Raw genomic sequence first — 25,839 nt, 5'->3', positions numbered from 1 at the left:
AATATCAGTTTAAAAAAAATAACCATGTGTTGCTCAGCTATTTTCCAGTCATCAGATCTACTGTTGACCTTTTTGGTTTATATCCAGCTTATAACGAATGGAGTTTTATGCTAAACTTGGATGGAGAAATGCAAAGATATTGCTAGTTTTCAACTGTTCTGTTGAGCAGTGTTCCAGCAGGAGTGAAAACCTATGGTTCAGCTGATATTTGTAGAGCGGCAACACCTTAGCTAAAAAGGTATCTGATAACACAGCTCACGCATTATGCTCAGAATTTCATCTGGCAAATAGGTATGTCCAAGATATGAAATGAATACATAAATTATTTTTCTTTTAAAAATTATTCAAGATACTTTATATGCAAAGTATGTCTTGATCACTTGATAGGAAAAAAAAATCAATACACCATCACCACCTTAGAAACTTGCTAGGGTAAAAATTGATGTTAACAGAATAGTCTTACCTGGTACAACAGGAAGAATCCAACAATAATGTTTTAAAAGAGGAAGGAGTTGCTTCTCCGTGACCTGTATTATGAAAGTTGAAGAAGAATGAGACTTACTGTAAAGAAAAGCTCCATAACTCTGATGTCCAGGAGGGTTTCACGCCACAACTCTGTTGGCTTTAGCATCACATTTTGTGAGGATTCAAACATAGCTATATAATGTCTGCCCAGTTATCTGGTGTCAAGGTCAACAATAACATTCCTACTTGCCTTTAAAAAAAATCCTAGATACAACAGGATCCATTCAGAAAGAATGTAATGGAAACAATCTTTAAGCCTCTCCACATACACAGCATAATTCATGCATGAGGCCAAGGAATAAAAGGTATTAAGTATTGAAAAAAAGAATGCTCCAGGAATGTTAGATAACAGTTTGATCATAATTATGAGACATACCATAGTGATATGATCACTTTGATAACCAGGATATCTAATGTGACAGGGGGTGAAGGGAAAAAAGCAACCGCAATTAACAGGTGTTAAAATTTATGCAAAATAGGAAGTCATTTTCTAAAAAATTTTCCTGGCAGCTTTTATAAAGGCCTTATGACTGCTAAAGATAGCTCTTTGAAACATATATCCTATTTTTCTAAATAGCCAAATATGCTTCACAGAATGAAAATATGTTCCCCTTGTATTACTCTAATTTTTTTATCATGCTAGAAAGAATAAAAGCATAAGGCACCACAAGTCATTGTTCTATTAAGCATATGTTCTTAAAAGAGAAACCAAGGAACATACACACACTGCATCTATGAATTCATTGCAGAGAACCATCTAATTGCTCAACATTAAATTACAAGCATGGAACTCTGCAAATGGTCTAGTGCTGGATAACCAGAGATGCGAGAAAACACTTAAGAAGCATGTAAATCCACTGCACTCTGTTAGTCTATGACTATACTAAAGTATATAAATATTTAGAGAGCCATTGAGAATACACTACACATAATACTACATGTGGTTAAAGGCATCATATATACTCCAGATTTCTCAAAATATGTCAAGTTCTAGACATTAGAATTTATACACTAGATGTCAATAAGCTCTACCCATACTGGTCACATTATTCAAAAGAGTAAGCAAGTGGGGATTTTAAGGAAAAAAACAAAAAAAACCCAAATATAAGTGGCATAAACAAAAGTGTGAGCATAAAGCAGGGTGCAACATTTTTACTGCCACTTGTTTGGGGAGACATCATCGTATCACAGTATCAGAGGGGTAGCCGTGTTAGTCTGGATCTGTAAAAGCAGCAAAGAGTCCTGTGGCACCTTATAGACTAACAGACATATTGGAGCATGAGCTTTCATGGGTGAATACCCACTTCATCGGATGCATGTATCACAGTGACTCCAACCATATGGCAGCAACCAAAATAGAACCCCACCACCATCAGACACAGTTGAACCCTCTTATAATGAAGTAATTTTTTCCATAGAGCAATTTAATTGTAAGTGGGAGGTTCACTATAACCAGAACTGCAATCGACACATAATGAACTGAAACAATTCAGGACTCTTATATTACTTCAATACAAAATAAATTTCATTACCAAAATGTATATGTGAACAGTATGGACTCTGACATACACAATAGATTATTTTATACAGAAATATAAGACAATGGAGTTTTTGGTCTCATTTATATTTGAGAATATAAATAAAAGTTTAAAATACCTATAAAGTGACTTGATGAAAGTATTTCAGTTTTTTGGATGAAAATAAAATATTGCTGTAAGTTATTATAGGAAGTAACCATCCTTCACCAAAACTTTATAGTTACTCAGGTGCATTTCAAAGCACTCAGTAGTAGTCAAAATTGTACAGTAGTTAAATGATTTTCTCCACCCATGGTAATCTGATGAAGAATAATTTATCTTGCCTTATTTTCTTTACTTGTAAAGGTGCTCTTCTCCTTAATTCTGTACGGAATGAATATGAAATATAGAAGTACCAGAAGAGGATTAGAGATTCAATTTATTCATTAGTAGGTTTAACAAACAAATGGGACCAGTTACATACACACACCTAATTTGGAATGAAAGAAGGGCTGGTTTACTGTCACTATTTTAACAAGCCTCAGTATTTAGTAGTCATATACTGTTATTTTTAGAACTGAATCTCATACTAATGGCCTGATGACACATCTGACAATAGAAGATTTGTAGGTGAAATAACGTATATGTTCACTAAACAATCCAAAATGAAACTGCAGCTACATCAGAGAACCTAGAGCCCATTTTCCAGAACATGTCATTGCGCTGGTGCTAGTAAATGTATATAACTCCTAGTGTAGATAGGGCTCAGGCATGCTTATCACAGTGTCATAAAAACTTGCTTCAGTGACACTACAGTGAAATTCCTGGTCTATGCTATCTATGGTTTACACTGTTAATTAGCACTGGTCCATCTGCAGCAGGGCTGAAAAATGGATACCAAATTTGATAGTGCACATGCAGCTTCTGATGCTACACATGATAAATGCTGGCTTTGTAACATATTGTTATCAAAAATTAATTTGAAGACTGTCAATGCTTTTAAAGCAATTGAAATATGACTAACTTGTGCAATACTTTTTCCAGGAGTTCAGACAGCAATATAGTTTAAAAATAAAAATGCCACTGCACCACCCTGTAATATCACAGGAAAACTAACTCAATTTTTTTTAAGTTAATCTCTTTTTTATTTCAGAACAAATCCTTAAAACAGCTCACTGGTGATACCACACAAATGCACATTAAAAACAACCAATAGGAAATTAAACTTTGTACTGAGATGATAAAATGTAAAATACAGAGATTCTTACAGAAGCTGAAAGTCTTAAAATCAAAAACAAGATTATTCAATGAACAGTCTCAAATTGTGCTGAGAAGTATGATAACGAAGAAATGTCATTCATGCCATGACATACAATAAGGCAAATGTATTTCCTGGTGCTTTTGCTGGAAGAGAACCAGGGCCGGCTTTATGAAGGGCAGAGCCCGATTTGAATACCCGGCAACGGTCCGGGGCTTCGGCGGCAGAGGGAGGGGTCCACTCCGGGTCTTCCGCAGCACCGAAGGACCCCCCGCTGCCGAAATCCCGGACTGCCACCGAAATGCCACCGAAGCCCCGGACCGCCATCGGGTAAGTAAAAAAAATAAAATTTAAAAAGGCGCCTAAGGCGTGGGGCCTGATTCCAGGGAATCGGGCGAATCGGCCTAAAGCCAGCCCTGAGGACAACAATCGCAGATCACACTGAAGTATTGTTTTGGAAGGGTTCATTTAGCTTACATTGGTTCCCCTCATCCCAATTTATGTATGTACCCACCAACTTCATGATGGGCATAGTTTTACAGCTTACAGAAATAAAACCATGTTTTCAAACATGGGCAATCACTGGGAAATTAAAATGATTTTCAAATTATATATGCTTTAAGTATACTTACAATTACACACATTTTTATTGACATACTATTATTGAATATCTGCATAACATACAATAGGTGGCGTTAACCTCCAGATCTACACATAGGTCAGCCTTCTCTGCAGCATAGCCAACTTCTAAGACTCCCCTGTGACAGGCACTCTGTGGGTCTAGAGTCCCTGAGTAGTGAATGGACAGGATATGCACTGCTGCCCCTCTGACCCTCAAGAGGTGGGGCTTTATTATCTTTTCCACAAAACCTCTCCATGGGTCTGAGGGCAGCCATTGGCTAGAGCAAGTGTTATAGCTCAGGGCCTTCTGCAGATCCACCAGGTTTGGTGGTGGGCCCACACAGCCTATTCCAGGTGAAAGCAAACCCTGCCTCTTCCCAACAGAAGAGTAGGGGAGTAGTTCACAATCAATGCTTTGATTTCCTCTGACAGACTTCTCCCACAGGTGTTTCTGCTGAAGAGGATGATCTGGTGCATTATGAGGCATTTGTTTCAAAGGTCATTTTAATCAAGCTTTAGGACTTGTTTGGAGAAAAAGTGTTTCAAGTACAATAGAAGTACTCCTATACATATGTTTTACCAACAATTAAAAAATTTAAATAAAATCTAACAGCTGGAAGTTGTTGTTTGTTTTTGTATATTTTTTAAATAATGGAGCTATACCTACCTCCTAGAACTGGAAGGGACCCCAAAGGGTCATCGAGTACAGCCCCCTACCTTCACTAGCAGGACCAAGTACTGATTTTGTCCCAAATCCCTAAGTGGTTCCCTCAAGGACTCAACTCACAACCCTGTGTTTAGCATAGCAGGCCAATGCTCAAACCACTGAGCTATCCCTCCCCCTAATTCTGCTGTACAATGTTGTAATGCCAGTATACTGATTATATTTAGAGTTTAAAGACTGTTGTTTCTGGTTTGCAACTATGCCAAGCACATGGCCAGGATCTGAGAACAACTCACTAACACTGATACACAGACGGACTGGGACTGGTCCCTATAGGAAAGGGACTCTCAGTCTATAAGGGATCTTACAAACCCTCACAAGTCCCTACAGGATAAGCCTTTCATGTCTGACTTTTTTGGGGAGGTGAGGTTTGGGTAATAAAATGAGGAAAGCCCATGCTTGAATGCTTAGCATCTTCTGCTAAAAAATCAGCCTACACTTTTAAATACTAAACTTTTTCCAGGGCAGCATAATTAACTGTTAAGAGGAAGGCTCAATTACCTTGCAGTTGAGGCACTGGACTAAGACTCAGAACATCTAGGTTCTGTTCCCAGCTTTGCCACAGACTTCTTGTGTGCCAGTCACTTATAGCCTAGTTTTCAGAAGTGCCAAAACTGGAGTTGTGTGCACATTGAAAAGTCAGGCCTTTAATCTCTTTGTCTCACTTCCTTTTTTTTTTTTTTTTTTTTTTTTAAATGGGGATAAAACTACTTTCTTACCTCCCAGAGGCACTGCAAGATCTATTAAGGTTTGCAAGGGGCTCAGATACTACACTGCAAATCAGAACTACTAACTGTGATATGTAACCTATCATTTAAATCAGCTTCTGTACCAGATGACTAGAGGATAGCTAATGCAACGCCAATTTCTTTAAAAGGCTCCAGAGGTTATCCCGGCAATTACAGGCCAGTAAACCTAACTTCAGTACTAGGCAAATTGGTTGAAACTGTAGTAAAGAACAGAATTATCAGACACATAGATGAACGTGATTTGTTGGCAAAGAGTGAACATGGTTTTTGTAAGGGGAAACCATGCCTCACAAATCTACTAGAATTCTCTGAGGGGGTGAACAAGCATGTGGACAAGGATATAGTGTACTAGATTTTCAGAAAGCCTTTGACAAGGTCCCTTACCAAAGGCTCTCAAGCAAAGTAAGCTATCATGGGATAAGAAGGAAGGTCCTCATGGATCAATAACTGGGGTAGGAATAAATGGTCAGTTTTCGGAACGGAGAGAGGTAAAAAGTGGCGTCCACCAGAGGTCTGTACTGGGACCAGTACTGTTCTCTATAAATGTTCTGGAAAAAGGGGTTAACAGTGAGGTGGCAAAGTTTGCAGATGATACAAAACTTCTCAAGATAGTTAAGTCCAAAGCACACTGTGAAGAGTTACAAAGGGATCTCACTAAATTGGGTGACTGAGCAACAAAATGACAGATGCCCATTGGAAAACAAAATCACAACTTTACATATAAAGCAATTGGGTCTAAATTAGCTGTTACCATTCAAGAAAGAGATCTTGCAGTCATTGTGGAGAGTTCTCTGAAAACATCCATTCAATCTGCAAAGGCAGTCAAAAAAAGCTAACAGAATGTAGGGAATCATTAGGAAAGGGATAGGTAAGATGGGAGAAAATATCATATTGCCTCTATATAAATCCATGGTACGCCCACATCTTGAATACTGCGTGCAGATGTGATCGCCACATCTCAAAAAAGATATACTGGAATTGGAAAAGGTTCAGAAAAGGGGAACAAAAATAATTAGGGGTATAGAACAGCTTCCATATGAGAAGCAATTAAGAAGACTGACTTTTCATCCTGGAAAAAAGACGACTAAGGGGGGCATATGATAGAGGTCTATAAAATCATGACTGGTGTAGAGAAAGTAAATAAGGAAGTGTTATTTACTCCTTCTCATTACACAAGAACTAAGGGTCACCAAATGAAATTAATAGGTAGCAGGTTTAAAACAAACAAAAGTAAATATTTCTTCACACAATGCAGTTAACCTGTGGAACTCTTTGCCAGAGGATGTTGTGAAGGCCAAGACTATAACAGGGTTCAAAAAAGAATTAGATAAATCCATGGCGGAGAGGTCCATCAATGGCTATTAGTCAGGATGGGCAGGGATGCAAAACCATGCACTGAAGTGACACTAGCTTCTGTTTGCCAGAAGCTGGGAATGGGCAACAGAGGATGGATCACTTGATGATTACCTGTTCTGTTCATTCCCTCTAAAGCACCTGCCATTGGCCACAGTCAGAAGATGGGATACTAGGCTAGATGGACCATTGGTCTGACCCAGTATGGCCATTCTTATGTCCTAGGTCTTATATAGTTTGCAAGAAAATGTCTAGGAAAACCCAAGTGATGAAGCACTAATTATGGTTGAGTTCAGTTTCAATATGGTGTTTAAGTTTTGTTTAGTTATCTTTAAAATTCATGAAATCTGAACCCCCTTTCTCACACTCTGCTCAGTATGTCTTGAGACGTTATTAATAGGATTAACACTTAAGTTGAACACAGGACCATAGACCACATGCCTTACTAAAAAGTACTTAGCCCCTCAAAAAGCAGTTCTAACTGCATGGTTTCAGTGCTGAAGTCTGGTCAGCTTTTACCCAAGGGTGCTGAGATTGTCAGCCTCTTATTTCTATGACCACTTCGGCACTTCCTTGCATCCACCTTCTGTAGCACTGGTTGAACTTTCTTTACAGGCCAGCAATTCAATCTGACATAATCTGCTTGGCTTTTATTTATTTATATCTTTTTTTAACTTTTTTTTTTTTTTTTTAGGAATTTACATTTAACACAGGACTGTACTGTATTTGCTCTTTTTTTCCCCCGTCTCTTCTGCTGCCTGATTGCGTATTTCCCATTCCAAATGAGGTATAGTTGACCAGTCGGTTCATAACTCTGAGGTTCTACTGTATATCAAAGACCATGTCAACATGCTTCCACTTACACCATGCTCAGCGCAAACTTGAGCTTAACCTCTTTGTGAATGGTTAGTGGTTGGCACACGATTCAAAGTCAGTGTATCTAGGGGTAGCCCTACATTGCACACTTACATACAAATACCATCTCACTAAAATAGCTCAAAAGATCAAAAGCAAAATTGTCTCCTGAACAAAGTGGTATGGCCCACCTGGGGAGTCAATGCACAAACTCTATATAGTTCAGCGCTTACTCTTTGCTAAGTAATTGGAGAACACTGTGCCCCAGTTTGGTTAAACTCTGCCCACACTATACTATCGGACACACAACTGAATCATGTCATTATCACAAGCATGTTGAAGCCAACAAAACTTGTATGGTTACTAGTCCTAGCAAATGTTCCTCCACCTAACACTCGGTGTCTGAATGCAGTTAACAAACCAATCACCAAAGTACATCAAATGCCACACTAAGCTCTGTTCAGGGATATATGGGATGTACCCCACCACTGACTGCAAAGCAGAAATCCTACCAGGACTGTTTTGCACACTTTCCATCCAGTTGACATCATCAGTTCACTGTGCCAGACCAAATGGGAGAGAGTCTCTGCCACTACCAGGAACTCCTACATCATCATCAAGCTGTATGACTGGCTACCTGGCCTTGGACTCCCAGCTGCCTCTGGAGTCAGCTTAACAGGTTCGGGTATGGGATAGTTCACTGTACCAAGACCAATCATGGACAGGGCATACAGGAGAATGCTGCACACACGTTGAATGGTTGCTCTTTTCATGCTGGGCATCCTGGAGATCTTCTTAAGCTGAAAACAACTGATTCAGAGACCATGGACTGGCTCACGATGATTTAGCGGGGTGGGAGGGGGTGTTTTTAAACCAGGCCATACTTGTCTTGCCCACATACAATTGCTATATTTACATATGGCCTCTTCTCTTCCTCTGGTAGTCAGGAACTCTTATGGTGGTTTCTTCTAGACAATGTTCTCTAGAGCATTCCATTTGGTTCTCTGACTGCTCTGTTAGACTTAGTGATAGATGTTTCCAACTTGGGTTGAAGTCTGCCATTTAAGTTGTTTGGGTGCTAAAGCCTCCTTTAAAGGTCTTACTATGGCTCAAGAAATAAAAAACACTGAATAGATTCAAGGAGAATGCCCCTCACTTGTGCATTTAAGGCAATAGGCATGCTGAACCATTAAAGACATAAGGCAGATTCTCAGTTGGTGTAAACTGCCATGGTTCTATTGAAGGCAACTATGACAATCTGCATCAGCTAAATAGCTGCACCATTATGCTACTAAAAAGCAGCAGATGTCTTAACCCATCTCAACATTCACTATGGAAGAGACCCAAGCCCTCCAGAGGTGCAGACCTTTACCCTAAAACAAAACAAAAAAAATAGCACTAAAAGAATCATTACCATAAAACTACTACCTAAACTATTGTTAAAACTTTAAACTAAACCTATTAACTACCAGGGGCGGCTCTAGACATTTCGCCGCCCCAAGCATGGCGTCATGCCGCAGGGGGCGCTCTGCCAGTTGCCGGTCCCGCGGCTCCGGTGGACCTCCCACAGCCGCAGGACCAGCGGACCCTCCGCAGGCATGCCGCCGAAGGCTGCCTGCCTGCCGCCCTCTCGGCGACCGGCAGAGCGCCCCCCCGTGGCATGCCGCCCCAAGCACGCGCTTGGCATGCTGGGGCCTGGAGCCGCCCCTGTTAACTACAACTTATAAAAATCTATGCCTTAATGAGTCTGAAGTTCCATGGCTGAATTTGCTAACAAAGAAATTAATACAATGCGGGGGGGAGGAGGGGAAGGGGACAGGGCGACAAAAATCTTATGCTGTCTGTTCAGAAACTTTTGGATCTGTGGAAAGTCACAAAGTCAGGCCCCTAATGATTTTACTGTTGTCAGTGGTTTCATAACTTGCAACTAAAAGCATGTGACTTACTGCAGAGAAATCAGGAGAATCTGCAGAGGCAATTTCATGAGAGAGATGGGTTATGAGGGGACCATGAAGAACAGCTTACTTGCATATGTCAAGGTACACATGGGCCAATGGTATATAGCTCTGAAATGGGATGTTTCAGATACAATATGTGGCTCCCAGAGTGGGAATCAGCAGAGGCAAATTTATGAAAAATATGGATATACAGCACAATACTAGTCCTGAGTTATCCAGTCTCCCCAAAGGTCAATTTAAAAATGAAGAAAAAAAAAAGTGATCAGAACCAGCTTGTTCCAAGTAAACAAAACAATGATGTACAGTACCAAAAAAAAACAATGCTACAGAAGCCAACATACCACTGCAGACTGTCATACATTCTTAGCACAAAACAGGAATTCTGTGTTATCATAATTTACAATTAGCACTGCCAAGAAAGGTCTCAAGCATTTATAAACACTAGGTGAACTACTGTGTATATAGTATTCATGGAGGAAATGGATAAAAATAACAATTGATAGATTGTCTGCATGCTATAAAGTGAGATGGAAGAAGCAGCATCCCTCAAACCAGCTCTTCCCATCACTAGTACTACAGTTTAAATATGATACTTCCATGTGCCATCTGTGACATACAGATGCTTCATGTGAGAAACTGCATTTAGCTAAGCAAAATAGTGAGCATCTTATTACAATATGAACACTCTTAGGCAGTGACTAAAAGTAACTTGTCTTAATACAATTCTTAAGAAATTACACTAAATTATATGACCCTTGAAGATTAAAATTCTGTTTGATTAGTACTGAGTTCATCACATTTTTGCCACTTCTTTTAAAGATACAATAATCATTTAACTAGATAGAACAGATATCTACTGCAAATTAAACTTCACTCTGTCCTTGACGAACACAGGAATAACCAACAGTGTATTTTGCCAAGGGAAGTACAAAACACTATGGCAAAATCCACACACAACTGATGATTGTACAAGTCCATTTTTGAGGTCTGCTAACTGTCTGAGAATGAAGAGAACATCTGCTACACATATTTTAAAATTTCATTTAATGCATTTTGATGTATTAAAAGTGCACTCGCATTCAGGTCTAACAACTGGGAACCAAATGTCCCAGACCTATGGCCAACTGTCACATTTTTTAAAATTAAAGATTAAGAAATTACACTGGGGGAATTATTTAATGTTTTCTTAATGAAATGTAATTAATTCTGATACTAAATGTTTTTCATATAAAAATTTAATGCCCAGAAGAGGGAAAAAAAGACAATTCTCTCTTCCATTTGATTATAAAAATACCATCTACTAGCTACTATATCTTGAAAGTATCCAAGTGACTGAAAATATTGCTATTACTAATGCAGTGATAAGGCCTGATTACCTGTTTCAATTAACACCTATTTACTGGCACAGAAAAAGCCATTTTCTGATTACATACAGCTAAAAATGTAAGCTAGGTCACTAATTTAATTCTCCAATTTTCTTTGCCTCAGTGTAGTTACTCCAATGTAACTGCATCATTTCAAACCCACAGCGTAGATGCACAACACTCATGTAAATTATGACTTGCACTGGTACAGCATACCCCAGTTTCCAACTGTGGTATTCATCTCCACTAGGGTCTTGTACTGAGGTAAAGCTACACCAGTGGGGAAACTCTCAACACAAGATAGCATAAAGGTGTACCTCTTCTGTGGACACTGTCAAATTGCAACAGGTGATCCCAAAAGATATCCAATATTCTGCAAATCCCAAAATTTCCTAACACAACCTCAGCCCATTCAGCAGTTAGCCTTCAAAATCAGTCTTCAAAGTCCTTGGACCAACCTCATCTCTGGATTAACTTCACTGACTTTATCTGAGTTACACCAGGGCTGAATATGGCCCATTAATCCAGCCTGAATTCAGTGGTTTTCAACAGAACTGCAAATGGATGTTCTCTTTTAAATCATGGTACTTTCCCTATAACTTTAGAAGTCATAATATGAACTCAGCCTTCCAGACAAGACCTTAAGAATGTCCACTTTCAAGGATGGAAATCTCACTTTTACTATCTATCGTACGATAGGTACAAACATCCCAGAAATCAGGGCCAAAACAACCCCGACAACATGTTTTGATCACCCACAATCAACAATATTTCTGGGAGTGAAATAAAGTCCTTACAGAGGATTCAGGTATAACATCTGAGTTTTTTTTGTAGTGTGTGTCATTCGATGCAAATGGATTTGAAAGGATTTAAAACAGCTTTGTGAGTCAGGGATAAAAGTCACCCCTGGCAGTGAAGCTCTGCCATTTAACTCTTTGTTGGATAAATGCAAAATGCAGTTTACCATATCTACACTGATTTTCTATCTCTCTCTCTATATATAGGCATCTCTATTCCTCTCTTTTCTCATTCCTTCCCCCTCCCTCAATGCCTTTTCCCTGCATTATAGTCCCTCCCTTCTTCTTTACTCTCTTAATCGCTTCCCACTTCTTTGGGATCCCAAGTTCAGCAACCTGTCACACAGAGGAATGAGGGGCTAAAGGACCGTCTTAAGGCAACCTGTAGGTTGTCAGGAGGAAGGGGTAGTATTATAGGTGCAGTCTGTTCTCCCTGCCTTCTGACAAATGCTTTTTCTTGGTAGGATCCTAAAACGCTTTTCTCCTGCTCATGGAAAAAGTAGTACAGGACTTCTCTTCTAGCTCCCAAAGAAGCCAGAGAGGGGGTAATTCTTCGATGGTGTTAGTTCTACATCATCCTCTCCTTTTCTTGGTGGAGAGAAGTAGGTGACAGATCTACAGTGAAAACAAGAGCTCTGATCTATCCCTACTGGTTCTGCCAAGTCTCACATTAAAGCAGTAGATGAAAGTTCCCACTCTGCACCATCCCGACATCTGCCAGACAGTCCAGAAGCCCATAACTAGCTGCTGCTTCTATGAGCTAATTTTAACCTTGTGACAAATACTCACAACTTTAAAGAGAAAACAGCAACAACAACTTGAATACATAGTAAATATGAGCAAGTATGGGAGTGACCAGTAGAGTGCATAGCAAGGTCTAAATTACCCCCACTTGAAAAAAAAATTTCTCTAAATGTTACATTTTTCAAAGGCTCCAGTTATCAAGTACAGGTGAAGTTAATTAGCTGAAGCAAAGGTTCAAACATTAAAAGGATATAATTTGGAGGAAGAAAGTTCCAGCTTAAGACCTGATTGGCTAGTGCAAGATAACGCTGAAACACTGAAGACATCTGAGCATTGAGGTTTTCACGTCTGCTGAATTCCTGTAGTACCTCTACTGTTAGCATGAAGATCTGCCGAAGGTCATCCTCCTAGTGTTAGGAAGAATGCACGTACTATTAATGGAGTCTCCCATTCATGAAGTAAGAAGTTCTTGATCAGGCAAATAGTGAGAAATAATAAAATTAAATTTTATTTACAAAATCTGAGATTCTTGCATTAACTTGGAACATTTCTAACATTTTTAACAGAAACAAGGCCTTCACCTAAACAATGTAACACTTTAAAAAAAAAGCTTAAATCTTATTCATTATAAATATTAGTCATTAAGAGAAAAAACTGGTAATACATTTTTCTAACAACTGGTCGAGGAGGAGGGATTTGGTCTTTGGCATGGAAGAAGTTGATATGCTATTCCACAACAGTCATAGAACTTAAAGCTATGCCTTCACAAAAACGTTTATCCATAGCCAAACAATACATCTGAGACAACCAGACCGCACCATCTGCAATAATATTTTTAAATGCATGGCTTTCCTTGGCTTTTAACCAAAGCTATATTTAAGACTATCATAGTTCCAAAGAGTATTAGTTTTATTTGCTATTGGTAGACAGGGAATTAAGATTCCTACTGTGTATAGATTCATAAATCTACATTCATAAAATGAACAAAAAATGCATTACACTTTTTGAAACAAATATCCCTAAAATTACTAAAATGTTTACTAAACAAGGAATTAATACATACTTTGTATGTATTTAATATTAATTTATAATATATAGGAGTCTTTTGCACATACCAAAAAGGTTAATGCATTTGTTGGTGCATGACAGTTTTCCTTTATTAACATTTCTATTTATCAGAAATATAATTAGCATATGTTACTTTTTTTTTTTTTTTTTTTACCTGAAATATTCGTTTGCAGTTACCATGGAACTCCATGCTTAGTCCAATGTTGCTGGTTTTACTTGAACTTGAGAACTCACTCAACAAAGCCGTTAAAATGGAACAGGCCAAAGTTTGCTATATAAGAAATAATATAAATGAAAAGTTGTTCAATAAGGTAATACTGCTTAAGATGCAGTTTAAGTTATCTTATTAGAATATTTCTATGGACTTCAGTTACTTCAGTCTTCTTATGACACAAACTAGAGCAGTAGCTCAAGCTTTCCTTAGATTCTGGAGCACTTAAAGTAAAGCTCCTTGGATGACCCATCTCTCCCTGTGCAGATTACACACTTTCTCCGAGGGAACTTTAGTAATTGGGTAACATGAAAAGTAATATTACGGTATTAACACAGGATGAAAACAAATTTGCTTTAAGGCATTCATGTTTCTGCTTGGTTAGCTCAACCCATTTTCTATACATGCTGTTTAGTTCCTTCTCAGTGCTTAAGGCTTTACATTCATTAGGGGTATGTCTACCCTATGGTGCCTATGCTGGCTTAGCTATGTCAGCATAGCCCTAGTGTAGACTCAGCCTACACATACAGGAGTTTGTTGGTTTAAGAACACCATCTCCCTGAATGATGTTAGTTATATCGACAAAAGCCCTCTTCCATCAACATAGGCCCATCTCCGTTGAGGTTTTTGTTGGCATGGGGTGTTTTGTTTTTTATTTCCAAGCTATGCCAACATAGCTTTTAAGTGCGTACTAAGCCTACTACTAACTAGCGAAGGTTCAGCTTCCTGTTGCCTCTATTTGTCTAATTTATCCAGGTCACTTTGCAGTTTGCTTTGACCCTCCTTTGTGTTTTTTACTTTCCAACGCTGGTATCTGATCATAATTAAATGTATAGCAAAGAGACAGAGAATGAGATATAGCTAGTCAAAAAAGCACCTCCAAAGTCCAAGCTCCCTCTCCCATCTCTTAAAAAAAAGTCCAGAACTGGGACAGAATTGGCAGAAAGTATCACTGCTTGAAGACTGACAGATGATTCCCTACTGACAGAAGTAGATATTCAAGCCACAACTACAGTTCATGACACACAAAGCTTGTAGGACTGCAGAAAACATATTAGTCATTATATTGAGGTAGCTCCCAAAGGCTCTAATCAGATTGGGCCCTGGTTGTTCTTTTCTCACTCACAAAATGTAAGATAAGAATCAATACTTCAACAGTTTTTAATAGATGAGCTACTTAAAAGAGGTGTGTAATCCTAAAATACAAGTCAGGGCCACACTCTTCTTTGCTGAAATATGCTGCAAAAACAATTGATTTTTGCAAAAAGCAAGCTTTACTCTTGATACCAAAGTCCATTAATCATCTTTTTCAATTCTCATTTCCCCTATATTTTACCATGATTGATCACCACACCAGGGGCGGCTCCAGGCACCAAGCGCGTGGCCATGAGCGCCTTCCGGTTGCCATGAGGGCAGAAGTCAGGCTGCCTTCGGCGGATGCCTGCAGGTCCTGCGGCCTCGGCGGCAATTCAGCGGTGGGTATGCCGAAGACGCGGGACCCGCGGATCTCCTGCAGGCATGCTGCCGAAAGTTGCCTGCCTGCCGTGCTTGGGGCAGCAAAATACATAGAGCCGCCCCTGCACCACACACAAAAGGAAAGAAAACATCTTTTACTGGGGAAGTAAATTACATTTCACAAATGTTCAACATATTACACAGGAAACATAACAGACACCTTGTATTAATTAAATGAAAATATTTTTGCTTAATAGATGTACCCAACACAGTTACAACTTCAAAGTTACTGGCCTTACTCCTAGACTGTTTGGAGCCAAGGTGCCACGGATGGACAGAGGGACAGGAATTGTTAAAGGGTCATACATGCCGGCAAGTGTCCAGGGGTTAAATGGAAATATGCACACTACCTCTGAACACCCGAAAGATTAAAGTTGAGATACTATTTATGCAAGCTCATACAACAGCTGAAAGCAGTGCCATCCACCCACCAACTGCAACATCTTTGTTCAGAAATGCCTCTGATGTCAGTACCTTGACCCTACAGACAACTAGTTATCTTAGCCAGTACACATTAAATTAAAATTCTTACTTGCTAAATAAATCCCAGGCAGATCAAGCAAACATGGTTGTTTCATGCATCTTTGCGGACAATTGCCTACAGTACATTAAAAATGTACTTTATGTCAGCTTACTGTAATTTATTGCTAAATTCAAATATTTCTATTTCAGTTCAAAGTAATTCTTTTAATGTCAATTCTACTTGACTATCTTTTTCACTATTGATAAATTGTGAAGGCTGCGTCTTTGCCACTGTAAAACAAAAAATCAAAACCTCCAATTGCTAGAACAGCAGTGTAGTCTCTCTACTTGTCAACCCTATATTATACAATAATTCAGCTGTCTCCTAAATGATTCAGCAGTTTTAAAAATCTTAAGGCTCTCTGTAGTTACTGCTGGGACTGTTGGGCTGTATTTTTTTTAAATTCAGAATTGAATCAATATGAAAATTAATCAAAGCAAGCACTTCCATTTTGAAACAAACATCAAAACTATGAGAACACTATATAAAAACTAGTTATTTGAAAAAGTTGAAAATAATTTTTAAAGTTTGACTGAGCCACTGTTCTACAGTTAAGGATTTTTCATGCCATTGCAAGATATATATTTTTAAAGAATAATTCAGAGTTGCCAGAGGATGCTATACATTTTTGTATGCTATACTGATAATGCCTATTCCAGACTTCCATAAATACTTGTAGGCTCTAGGAAGCACTGATGCAAAGACAGCTTTAATGGCAATTACTTTAATTCCATATATGATAAGCATGCTATATCGTTTTTGTGCTACAACAGCATACAAATTAAGTCATCTCTGCTTTATCATACAAAGATCTGATAACCCTCCCAATAGATTTACTACACAAAACAACCTAGGACAACTAGAGCAATGATACAAGTTGGCACCATTTACAAAGCCAAAATGCAAGAATGTATAATGGGAGTAAAGAAATAGGAAAGGGGGAGGGGGAGAGATTTGGTACCTACTGTGGTAATAAGAAACGTCCAAGATTATTCTAACTGAAAGAATAAAGTTACCGTATTGTTCCGAGTATAGGCCGCTCCTGATTATAAGCCGCACCCTTAAAGTTTGGTGCTATTTTAAAAAAATTAAATTTTTAACTTTTTTTAACAAAGAAAATATACACATTAGTAGAACAGTAAAACAGTATTTTATTTAATGAATAGGAAGACATTTTTAACACTTTTAACACTTTTGGTAGTCCTGCTTTTGATGGCATATGTTATATACTCAGAAATATTGAAAACTATTTTGTAGTTATACTGTAAATAAAGAAGGGAAAAGGAATGGACAACAAGGAGACTGATGGGAACAGTTCTCACCCTCTCCCCTGCACAACAATCAACAACATTAGCAAATGTTCTTAGGGTTAGGGATCATGGCCCCCCCCCCGAACTCCTGCCCCATCCAACCCCCCGCGTTCCTTGACACCTCCCCCCACCCCAGGGACCCCTGCCCCATCCAACCACCCCTTCCCTCTGTCCCCTGACAGCCCCTGGAACTCTTGCCACTGACTGCCTCCCACCGCCCCATCCATCCCCTGATCCTTTCTAACTGCCCCACCAGGACCCTTGCCCCTATTCAATCCCCCTGTTCCCTGCCCTCTGACCCCCCCAACCCCTATCCACCCCCCACCCCGAACTCCCCTGCCCTCTCTCCAACACCCCCTCCCTGCCCCCTTACTGCGCTGCCTGGATGTGGCTGGCGGCACTACAGTCCGGCCGCGGCTGGAGCCAGGAGCCCCAGGATGCTGGGCCGGGGCAGGAGTCACGCGGCCGGAGCCCGGAGCTGGAGGATGTGGCGGGAGCCGGACGGCCAGAGCCAGGTAGCTGGCCGGCCAGAGTAGGGCGGCCGGGAAGGGATGCGGGGCCGGGGCCGGAGCCGGGCGGCGGGGGACGGGCGACGCGGGGACGGAGCCGGGCAGCAGGCAGCCCAGAGCCCTCTGAGTCCCGGCCGCGGCTGGGATTTAAAGGGCTCTGGGCTCCCCACCGCAGCGGGCAGCCCAGAGCCCTCTGATTCCCGGCCGCGGCTGGGATTTAAAAGGCTCTGGGCTCCCCGCGGCTGCCGGCAGCCCAGAGCCCTCTGATTCCCTGCCATGGCTGGGATTTAAAGGGCTCTGGGCTCCTGCTGCAGCTATTGTCCCGATTGTAGGCCGCACCCCTAGTTTAAACACTCACATTAGGGGGGAAAAGTGCGGCCTATACTCGGGACAATACGGTACTTTCGCCTTCCTTTTTTTCAGTTTTACTTTGTGCATTTGACAGCACTTTGTGCACTGTCAGTTTCATTGGCCTGGTCTACACTACGCGTTTAAACCGGTTTTAGGAGCGTTAAACCGATTTAACGCCACACCCGTCCACACTAAGAGGCCCTTTATATTGATATAAAGGGCTCTTTAAACCGGTTTCTGTACTCCTCCCCAACGAGAGAAGTAGCGCTAATATCGGTATTACCATATCGGATTAGGGTTAGTGTGGCCGCAAATCGACGGTATTGGCCTCCGGGCGGTATCCCACAGTGCACCACTGACCGCTCTGGACAGCAATCAGAACTCGGATGCAGTGGCCAGGTAGACAGGAAAAGCCCCGCGAACTTCTGAATATCATTTCCTGTTTGCCCAGCATGGAGCTCCGATCAGCACGGGTGGCGATGCAGTCCGAAATCAAAATCCAAAAAGAGCTCCAGCATGGACCGTACAGATGTGATCGCTGTATGGGCAGGCAAATCTGTTCTATCAGAGCTCCGTTACAGAAGACGAAATTCCAAAGCATTTTTAAAAAATCTCCAGACAGAGGCCACAGCAGGGACTCAGCACGCTGCTGCGTGACAAACGTAACGGAAAGCCAAAGAATCAAATGGACGCTCATGGAGGGAGGGAGGGGGGACTGAGGACTCAAGCTATCCCACAGTTCCTGCAGTCTCTGAAAAGCATTTGCATTCTTGGCTGAGCGCCCAATGCCTGTAGTGTCAAACACATTGTTCGCGTGGTTCAGGGCATAGCTCGTCAATTTACCCCCCTCACCCACCCCCAGAAGTAAAAGGGAAAAAAATCCTCTCTTGACTCTTTTAAATGTCACCCTACGTTTACTGAATGCTGCTGATAGACGCGATGCTGCAGCAGTCAACGGCAGCATCCTCGCCCCCCCTCATGGGTGGCTGATGGTACAATATGGCTGATATCCATCGTCATCATCAGCCTTGTGGCAGATGGTGCAGTACAAAAGGACTGGTATCCGTCCTCATCATCAGCCCGTGAGTGCTCCTGGCTGGCCTCCGGTGAGGTCGGCTGGGAGCGCCTGGGTAAAAAACTCCTGATCATTCCCAGTAGATGGTACAGAACGGCTGGTAACCATCTTCAATAGCAACAGGGGGCTGAGCTCCATCAGCCCCTGCCCTTCATGTGTAAAGAAAAGATTCTGTTCTGCCTGGACTATCATAGCAGCGGGATGCTGGGCTCCTCTCCCCCACACTGCTTAATGTCCTGTCTGGACTATCATAGCAGCTGGAGGCTGCCTTCCCCTCATTTTATCTCACTAACAAGTCACTGTTTCTTATTCCTGCATTCTTTATTACTTCATCACACAAATGGGGGACACTGCAACGGTAGCCCAGGAAGGCTGGGGGAGGAGGGAATCAACAGGTGGGGTTGTTGCAGGGGCACCCCCTGTGAATGGCATACAGCTCATCATTTCTGCGGGATCTGACACTGAGCGGCTGTGCTCTCTGGTTCTCTGATACACTGGTTCTCTAGTACACTTGCCCCATATTCTAGGCAGGACTGATTTTATTTTTAGATACCATAAAGGAGGGATTGACTCGGGGAGTCATTCCCATTTTTGTCTTTTGCGCCCCCAGCCGATCTCAGCCAGGGGCACCTATGACAGCAGCAGATGGTACAGCACAAAAGGACTGGTAACCGTAATCTCATTGCCAATTTACAATGGCATGGTAGGTGGTACAGAACAGCTGATAACCATCTCTGCTACCATGCAAAAGCAAATGAATGCTGCTGTGTAGCACGGCTGAATCGCCTCTGTCAGCGGCATCTAGTACACATACAGTGACAGTGACAAGAGGCAAAACAGGCTCCATGGTTGCCATGCTATGGCGTCTGCCAGGGCAATCCAGGGAAAAAGGGCGCGAAATGATTGTCTGCCGTTGCTTTCCCGGAGGAAGGAATGACTGACGGCATTTACCCAGAACCACCCGTGACAATGATTTTTGCTCCATCAGGCACTGGGATCTCAACCCAGAATTACAAGGGGTAGGGGGAGACTGCGGGAACTATGGGATAGCTACGGAATAGCTACCCACAGTGCAACGCTCCAGAAATCGACGCTAGCCTCGGACCGTGGACGCACACCACCGATTTAATGTGCTTAGGGTGGCCACGTGCACTCGATTTTATACAACATGTTTTACTAAACCGGTTTATGTAAAATCGGAATAATCCCGTAGTGTAGATGTACCCATTGTTTTGTCTGTCAGTTGCATGCCTGATCTCATGCAGTAGCATGCTGTTTCCCCAAAGGACAGGGAGAGTCTCCAAGAGGTGAGAGATTGGTTTCCTTTTCCTGAACAGGGGAAGTCAGCTTTCTAAAGTTTGGGAAACACTGCATTAGCATGGTCATTCACTACTCTCCTGTACTGCTCTGGGATAGAGCTCATGCAAGGGCTTGTGTACCAGTAACAGCAACCGTAAGTCTGAAGCTGATATGGCAGCAGTCAAACATGAGGGGGTGGGGGAGAGAGAGCAGCAGCTGACTGGTTGTCCTGAGCAGGTTTGGCATTACGCTCAGACCCACCTCAAAAGTCCCTTTCTAAAAGCAGCAGCAGCAACAAAGAGAAGAGAGAATTATTTCAAAACAAAATTGATTTAAAAAAAAAGTCAGGACTTACTAATTAATATCAGAAAAACATTTTAAGTTCGTTTTAGGATATTCAAGTTTATCCCTTTAAACAAACTAGTTTTTAAAAGATGTAACTTGAATAGATCCTATCACTATGGACTGCCATTCATAGCATTAGGGCTTGCCTAGACATGGAGTTATTCAAGGAAAACTGTTCCTGAATAACTCCACGCATGGACACACTTTTTCCAGAGTAAGGCAGCCTTGTGCCTGTTTAGCTTAACCCACACTAAACAGGAACACAGCAGCCTTATTCCAAAATAAAACTGTCCCGGAGCTATTTGGGAATAGCCATTCCTAAATAACTCCATGTGCACTGTAGATAAGCCTTTAGAAATAAAAAAGGAAACAGCATGCCTGGTGAAGACGACCTCCTGTTGGTGTGGTATCCGCACTGAAGTGCTGAAGAGGTGCAGCTGCATCACTGTAGACATACCCTTAAGCGACGTCTATACTTGGAGCTGGGAAGATGATTCATAGTTTGCACAAACGTCCCTGGGTCGGCACGCTACAAACAGCAGCGTAGCCATGGTAGCACAGTAGCAGCTCAGGCTAGCCTCTACAAATATGTGCATGCCTAGATCACCTGGGTTCATACTGAGGGCTTGTCTACACTACCGAGTTTTGTTGACAAAACGTATGTTTACACCCAGAAGTCGACAAACCAAAAATCGCCAAAGGGTGTTCACACTTGCTCCCTCTGTCGACAGATCATGTCCAAACTGGGGACACCATCATTGACAGGGTGAGCAATGCACCATGGGTATGTATCCCACAGTGCAGTGTTGTGGAAAGGAAGAGCTAATCGCTGTGCATCTTGGGATTCTCTCCAAGTTCTCCCACAGCCCCTTCAGCTGCCGAGAGCAGCATCATGAGTAGCTCTGACTGTGAGCTCTCCGTGCTGAGGAATGGGAAAGCAGCACAGCAGTCTGTCCCCCTCCCTCTGCAGGAGCATTCCAATGATTTGCTCTTTCTTTGTTCCCCAAATGGAGCAGCACACAGATACTTCCTGGAGCTTTGAAAGGGGAGGGGCGCATGCCTGCAGGGCAGATAGATCAAAACACTGAGCAATCAGGGCAGGCATTGTGGGATACTGGTGGAAGCCAGTTCTGTGGACAAAACAATAAGCAGTGTCTACACTGGCTCTTTGTTGACAATAAAGGGAGGGGAAAAGACAAAAGTCTCTCATAGGGGTGCAAGTTTTTTGTCGTCAAAACTGGGCGTTTTTCGCGACAAAAGTCCCATTGTATTGTATATTCTCTTGCTGTTTTGTTGTCAAAAGGCAGTTTTTGGCGACAAAACTTGCCAATGTAGACAAGCCCTGAGATGGCTAAGCAGCCCATGCTACCCCAGCTACAATGCTATTCTTTTTTTAAAGGTGTGTTCTTAACCCAGGTTTTTTCTTAACCTGAGTTAGCCAACCCGAGTTAAGAACACACACTTTTTTTCCAGTGCAGACATACCCTAAAAATGCTGTTATTTTCCAAAACAAAGTAATGCTATAAAAAACTAAATATATTCATGCATGATATATTACCATTTTCACACAAATGTGTGTGGGGGGGGAAATCAGTCCAACAGTTTTAAAGGGAGCTACATATAGCCACCTCTTTAGCTCATTGAAAGAGGATTACATTTATAAGACCCTTCAAAGGAGTTCACTTGATATACAGCGACAATGACACAATCTTTTGAAAGTTCAGTATTGTAAGCTTACAAGTGTGTTTTGTACAGAGGGATATACAAAGCATATCTAGACATGCACAGTAGCTGCATTACTTTAAGTCTAAGAAAAACCTCATAAAAACTTGAAAAACAAAGTTATTTAAGATCAACCAGTAGAGCACACTGTGCTTGGTTAAAAAAAAAAATTGTACATCAGAGTTACAAGATTCTTTTAAAGTAAACACAAATTAAGTTTTTTGGTTTTTCACTTTTAGTAACATAGAACAAAATACAGATAAATCAGATTCAAGAATGCCATTTATTAATGGCTAGAGAATGTGAGTAATTCTGATCATATTAAAAGTCAAACCTCAATGTTCTAATTTCCCAATAGAGTCATTAACTTCATGCCAGTAAGAGTATACCTCATGAACCTAGCTTGTCTCACTCGGCAGCAATTTCATTAGTTCTGTCACAAGAACATACCCAAACAATAACCCCATCTGACAAAATAAAATACTTCAGAGCATGGATTGTCTCTTAGAATAGCCTGGCACTTACCCCAGTTAGCTTTATTACCAGTAATAAATTTTTGAAAGGTTGACATACATAAAACACTCAGCTGCTCGAACAGAAGATCAATGAGACTTGTGATAAGAGATTAATTTAGCAATCAGACAACCCTAAAGCATGGCTTTAGACAATTAGATTTTTTTAAATCTATACACAACACTAAAACAGAGCCACTATATGAAAAATATGCACAATTTGAACCTTATTTTGCAAAACAGCTTTCGTGGAGTAATCTTCATGATATATGCATGCTCTAATAAAATGTGACTCATTCCTTCCAAAGGAATGTCACTTATACCGAATGTTAAACCCATAATGAACGTTTATGGGATTTCTCACTTTCGTCTAGGCAGCTCACTGAGTAAATGAACTGATTTATTTGAGGATAATTAGGTTACAAAATGTATGAAAGGAAGAACAGTTCAATTATGGGTTAGGGAAACATAGGAGTTAGCACACAACTGTCTAAATCATAGAAGCTGACCCAGACAAAGCAGAATTAATTGTACAGCAAAACTGTTGTATCCCACTCTTGGGCTTCAGTGTGTGGAAACATTCATGATGAAAGACGCTTGGTTCAAGTTAGTCATATTCATCTCGCCGCAAATTCTAAATCAAACTAAAGAAGAGATCCCATTTGAGAAATCTCAATATCTTATTATTTTTCTTTTTGTATTCTAGATAATTGAACTTCAATGAATTTAACAGCACAAGGTGCTTATTCCCTTCACAGTTAGAACATGAAACTAATCCTGTTATCTTAAATAATTTTCAGTTACTCTTATTGATTTATAGAGCTCCAGTTTTCTTCCCCCCCTCCCACAATGGAATCTCTATTGTCAATGTTGCCAATGTTTCAGAGCCACAGGAAGTATGCGATAAAAGTAATTCTTCAGGGATACTAAGTAGTATAGAAGCAAGTAGTTGATAGAGTAGAAAAGGGGCATTGTGGCAGAAATAGTTGTCGTTCCTGGCTAATAAACTTTCATGAGTATAAGTAAAAAGGTTGTTCTAGACCAAGTGAGACTTCAAAAGTAAGACTTCTCTTGCAAGACAGTTCTACAGTGAGAAGGGACAATGTTCCTGTTCCCTCCCCAGCATTCCTCAGACAAAACTACTACATTTACTAACATCATCTTCAGATCATCTACGCATAACAGAACTGACTTTCTTCAACAGTTTGTCCAAAGCGCTCTGTTTACAGCTGGACCTTCTGATGTTCCAATAGTTATGCAAACAAAATGAAGCCCTACAGTTATATCAGGGAACAAAGTTAACAAAACCAAACCACACAGCTTGTCACTGGTATCAGATATTCATTTGAGGCCAACTGTTGTATACACTCAAATTCTAGTTTTGGCAGGTCACGCTCATGGCACGTGTGCTTAATTTGTTAACTTCTCAAACCTGCTTCCTCATCTTCCCAGAGGACTTATGCTATCCCCAACACATGCTGCAGCCGATACATCCATTCTATCTAATATACTACTTAACTGTTATACATCCATGCCTCTTACTTTTTAATGCCACACTTATCACTGTAGTTATTTAAGCACCTAATATCTAACTGCAAACTCTGAATAGCAAGAACCAAGAAACTCTTCAGTCACTGTTATTTATCTTTCTTCAGAGTGTTTCATTATTGTGTTGTCTGATGAATAGTGAGTCACATATCACTCTGTGGGTCTGAATGAAGATGAACTGATTCTTACCTAGAGACCTTTCATAGCTCCTGCTCAGATGGTTTAATTATAAGTCTGCTAAAACTAAATGAATTAAAGGCAAAGCACATTCATTTATTTAGGCAATTTCCCTTTAGCTGATTTTTACTTATTATCCTTGTGGAAAACTCAGGTCTCTGTATACTCATAATGAAAAATATGAAATTAAATGAACTGTGCACTATATTATATGATGCCTCACCACACTGAATGAACCTTCAGTTTAATCAGTGATTATACAAGCCTTGTAAATTTTTGTGATTATTTTATCCTCACCAAGGCTTACAAGAAATAAAAAAGCCAGCTGGAGTTTCTCTTGAGGAACTTGGCACAGCTCAAACAATTTCATACTCTGAGGGCAATGAAAATTTTACTACATGAATTACATTCTGCAGTCATCTAATTCAACTACACCAGGAAGCCCAGGATGGACTAGTAAGAAATGTGGAACTCCGAAGGTCTCATGGAACCAAAAACGGAACCAGATTGCTGCTATGTAAAATTAAAAAGGTCATAAGAAGAGTTCTTAAACTAAAGGCTGAGGGAAAGCTGACAGGTGCAGAGGAGCACATGGTTTGGACAGACACATCCCTTAGGGAAAGATTTATTAAAGGGGATAGTCTATATCCTAGTAAAGAGGAGAGGCTATAAGTTGACAAAGTGCAGGTAGGAAATGAAGAGAAACAGTGAAATAATTACATCACATAAAGGCGGACAACTAAATATTGACAAATTTTATAAGTGCTAATATACAAATGCAAGACATCTAAATGTGAAGATGGGTGAACTTGAGTGCCTGGTATTAAGCGAGGATACTTATATAAGAGGCATCACAGAAACTCAGTGGAATGATGATAAATCAACAGGACACGGTAATACCAGGGTACAAAATATATAGGAATGACAGAGCAGGTCACACTGATGGGGAGTAGCACTATATGTGAAAGAAAGCATGGAGTCAAATTAAGTAAAAAGTTTAAATGAATCAAAGAATATCACAGAATCTGTATGGATAGAAATTCCATGCTTGACTAATACGAGTATGGCAGCAGCAATATACTACCAGCCACCTGACTAAGGTGGTCACAGTGATTGTGAAATGCTCAGGGAGATTAAGCTACAAAAACAGAAAACCCAATAATAATGATAGACTTCAATTATCTGCATATTCATTTGGAACATATGACC

The 25,839-nt window shown here is 40.7% G+C and overlaps 1 protein-coding gene across 2 annotated transcripts in view; it reads right to left on the bottom strand.

Annotated features, from left to right (window-relative positions):
* Positions 1 to 25,839, bottom strand: part of XPO4 (exportin 4) — a 152,024-nt gene that overhangs the window by 64,090 nt on the left and 62,095 nt on the right. For both annotated transcript variants that reach the window (XM_045017736.1, XM_045017725.1), the window contains exons 5-7: positions 13,688 to 13,804; positions 12,719 to 12,872; positions 563 to 675 (exon numbers count right to left, since the gene is read on the bottom strand). In XM_045017736.1, coding sequence (XP_044873671.1) covers positions 563 to 675; positions 12,719 to 12,872; positions 13,688 to 13,804 — 384 coding nt within the window. The remainder of the gene's footprint in view (positions 1 to 562; positions 676 to 12,718; positions 12,873 to 13,687; positions 13,805 to 25,839) is intronic.

The sequence above is a fragment of the Mauremys mutica genome, chromosome 1 (genome assembly GCF_020497125.1).
Source record: "Mauremys mutica isolate MM-2020 ecotype Southern chromosome 1, ASM2049712v1, whole genome shotgun sequence".
Classification (NCBI taxonomy): domain Eukaryota; kingdom Metazoa; phylum Chordata; order Testudines; family Geoemydidae; genus Mauremys; species Mauremys mutica.
The sequence above is the reverse complement of the archived record's forward strand: the minus strand, read 5'-3'. Positions and strand labels throughout refer to the sequence as shown.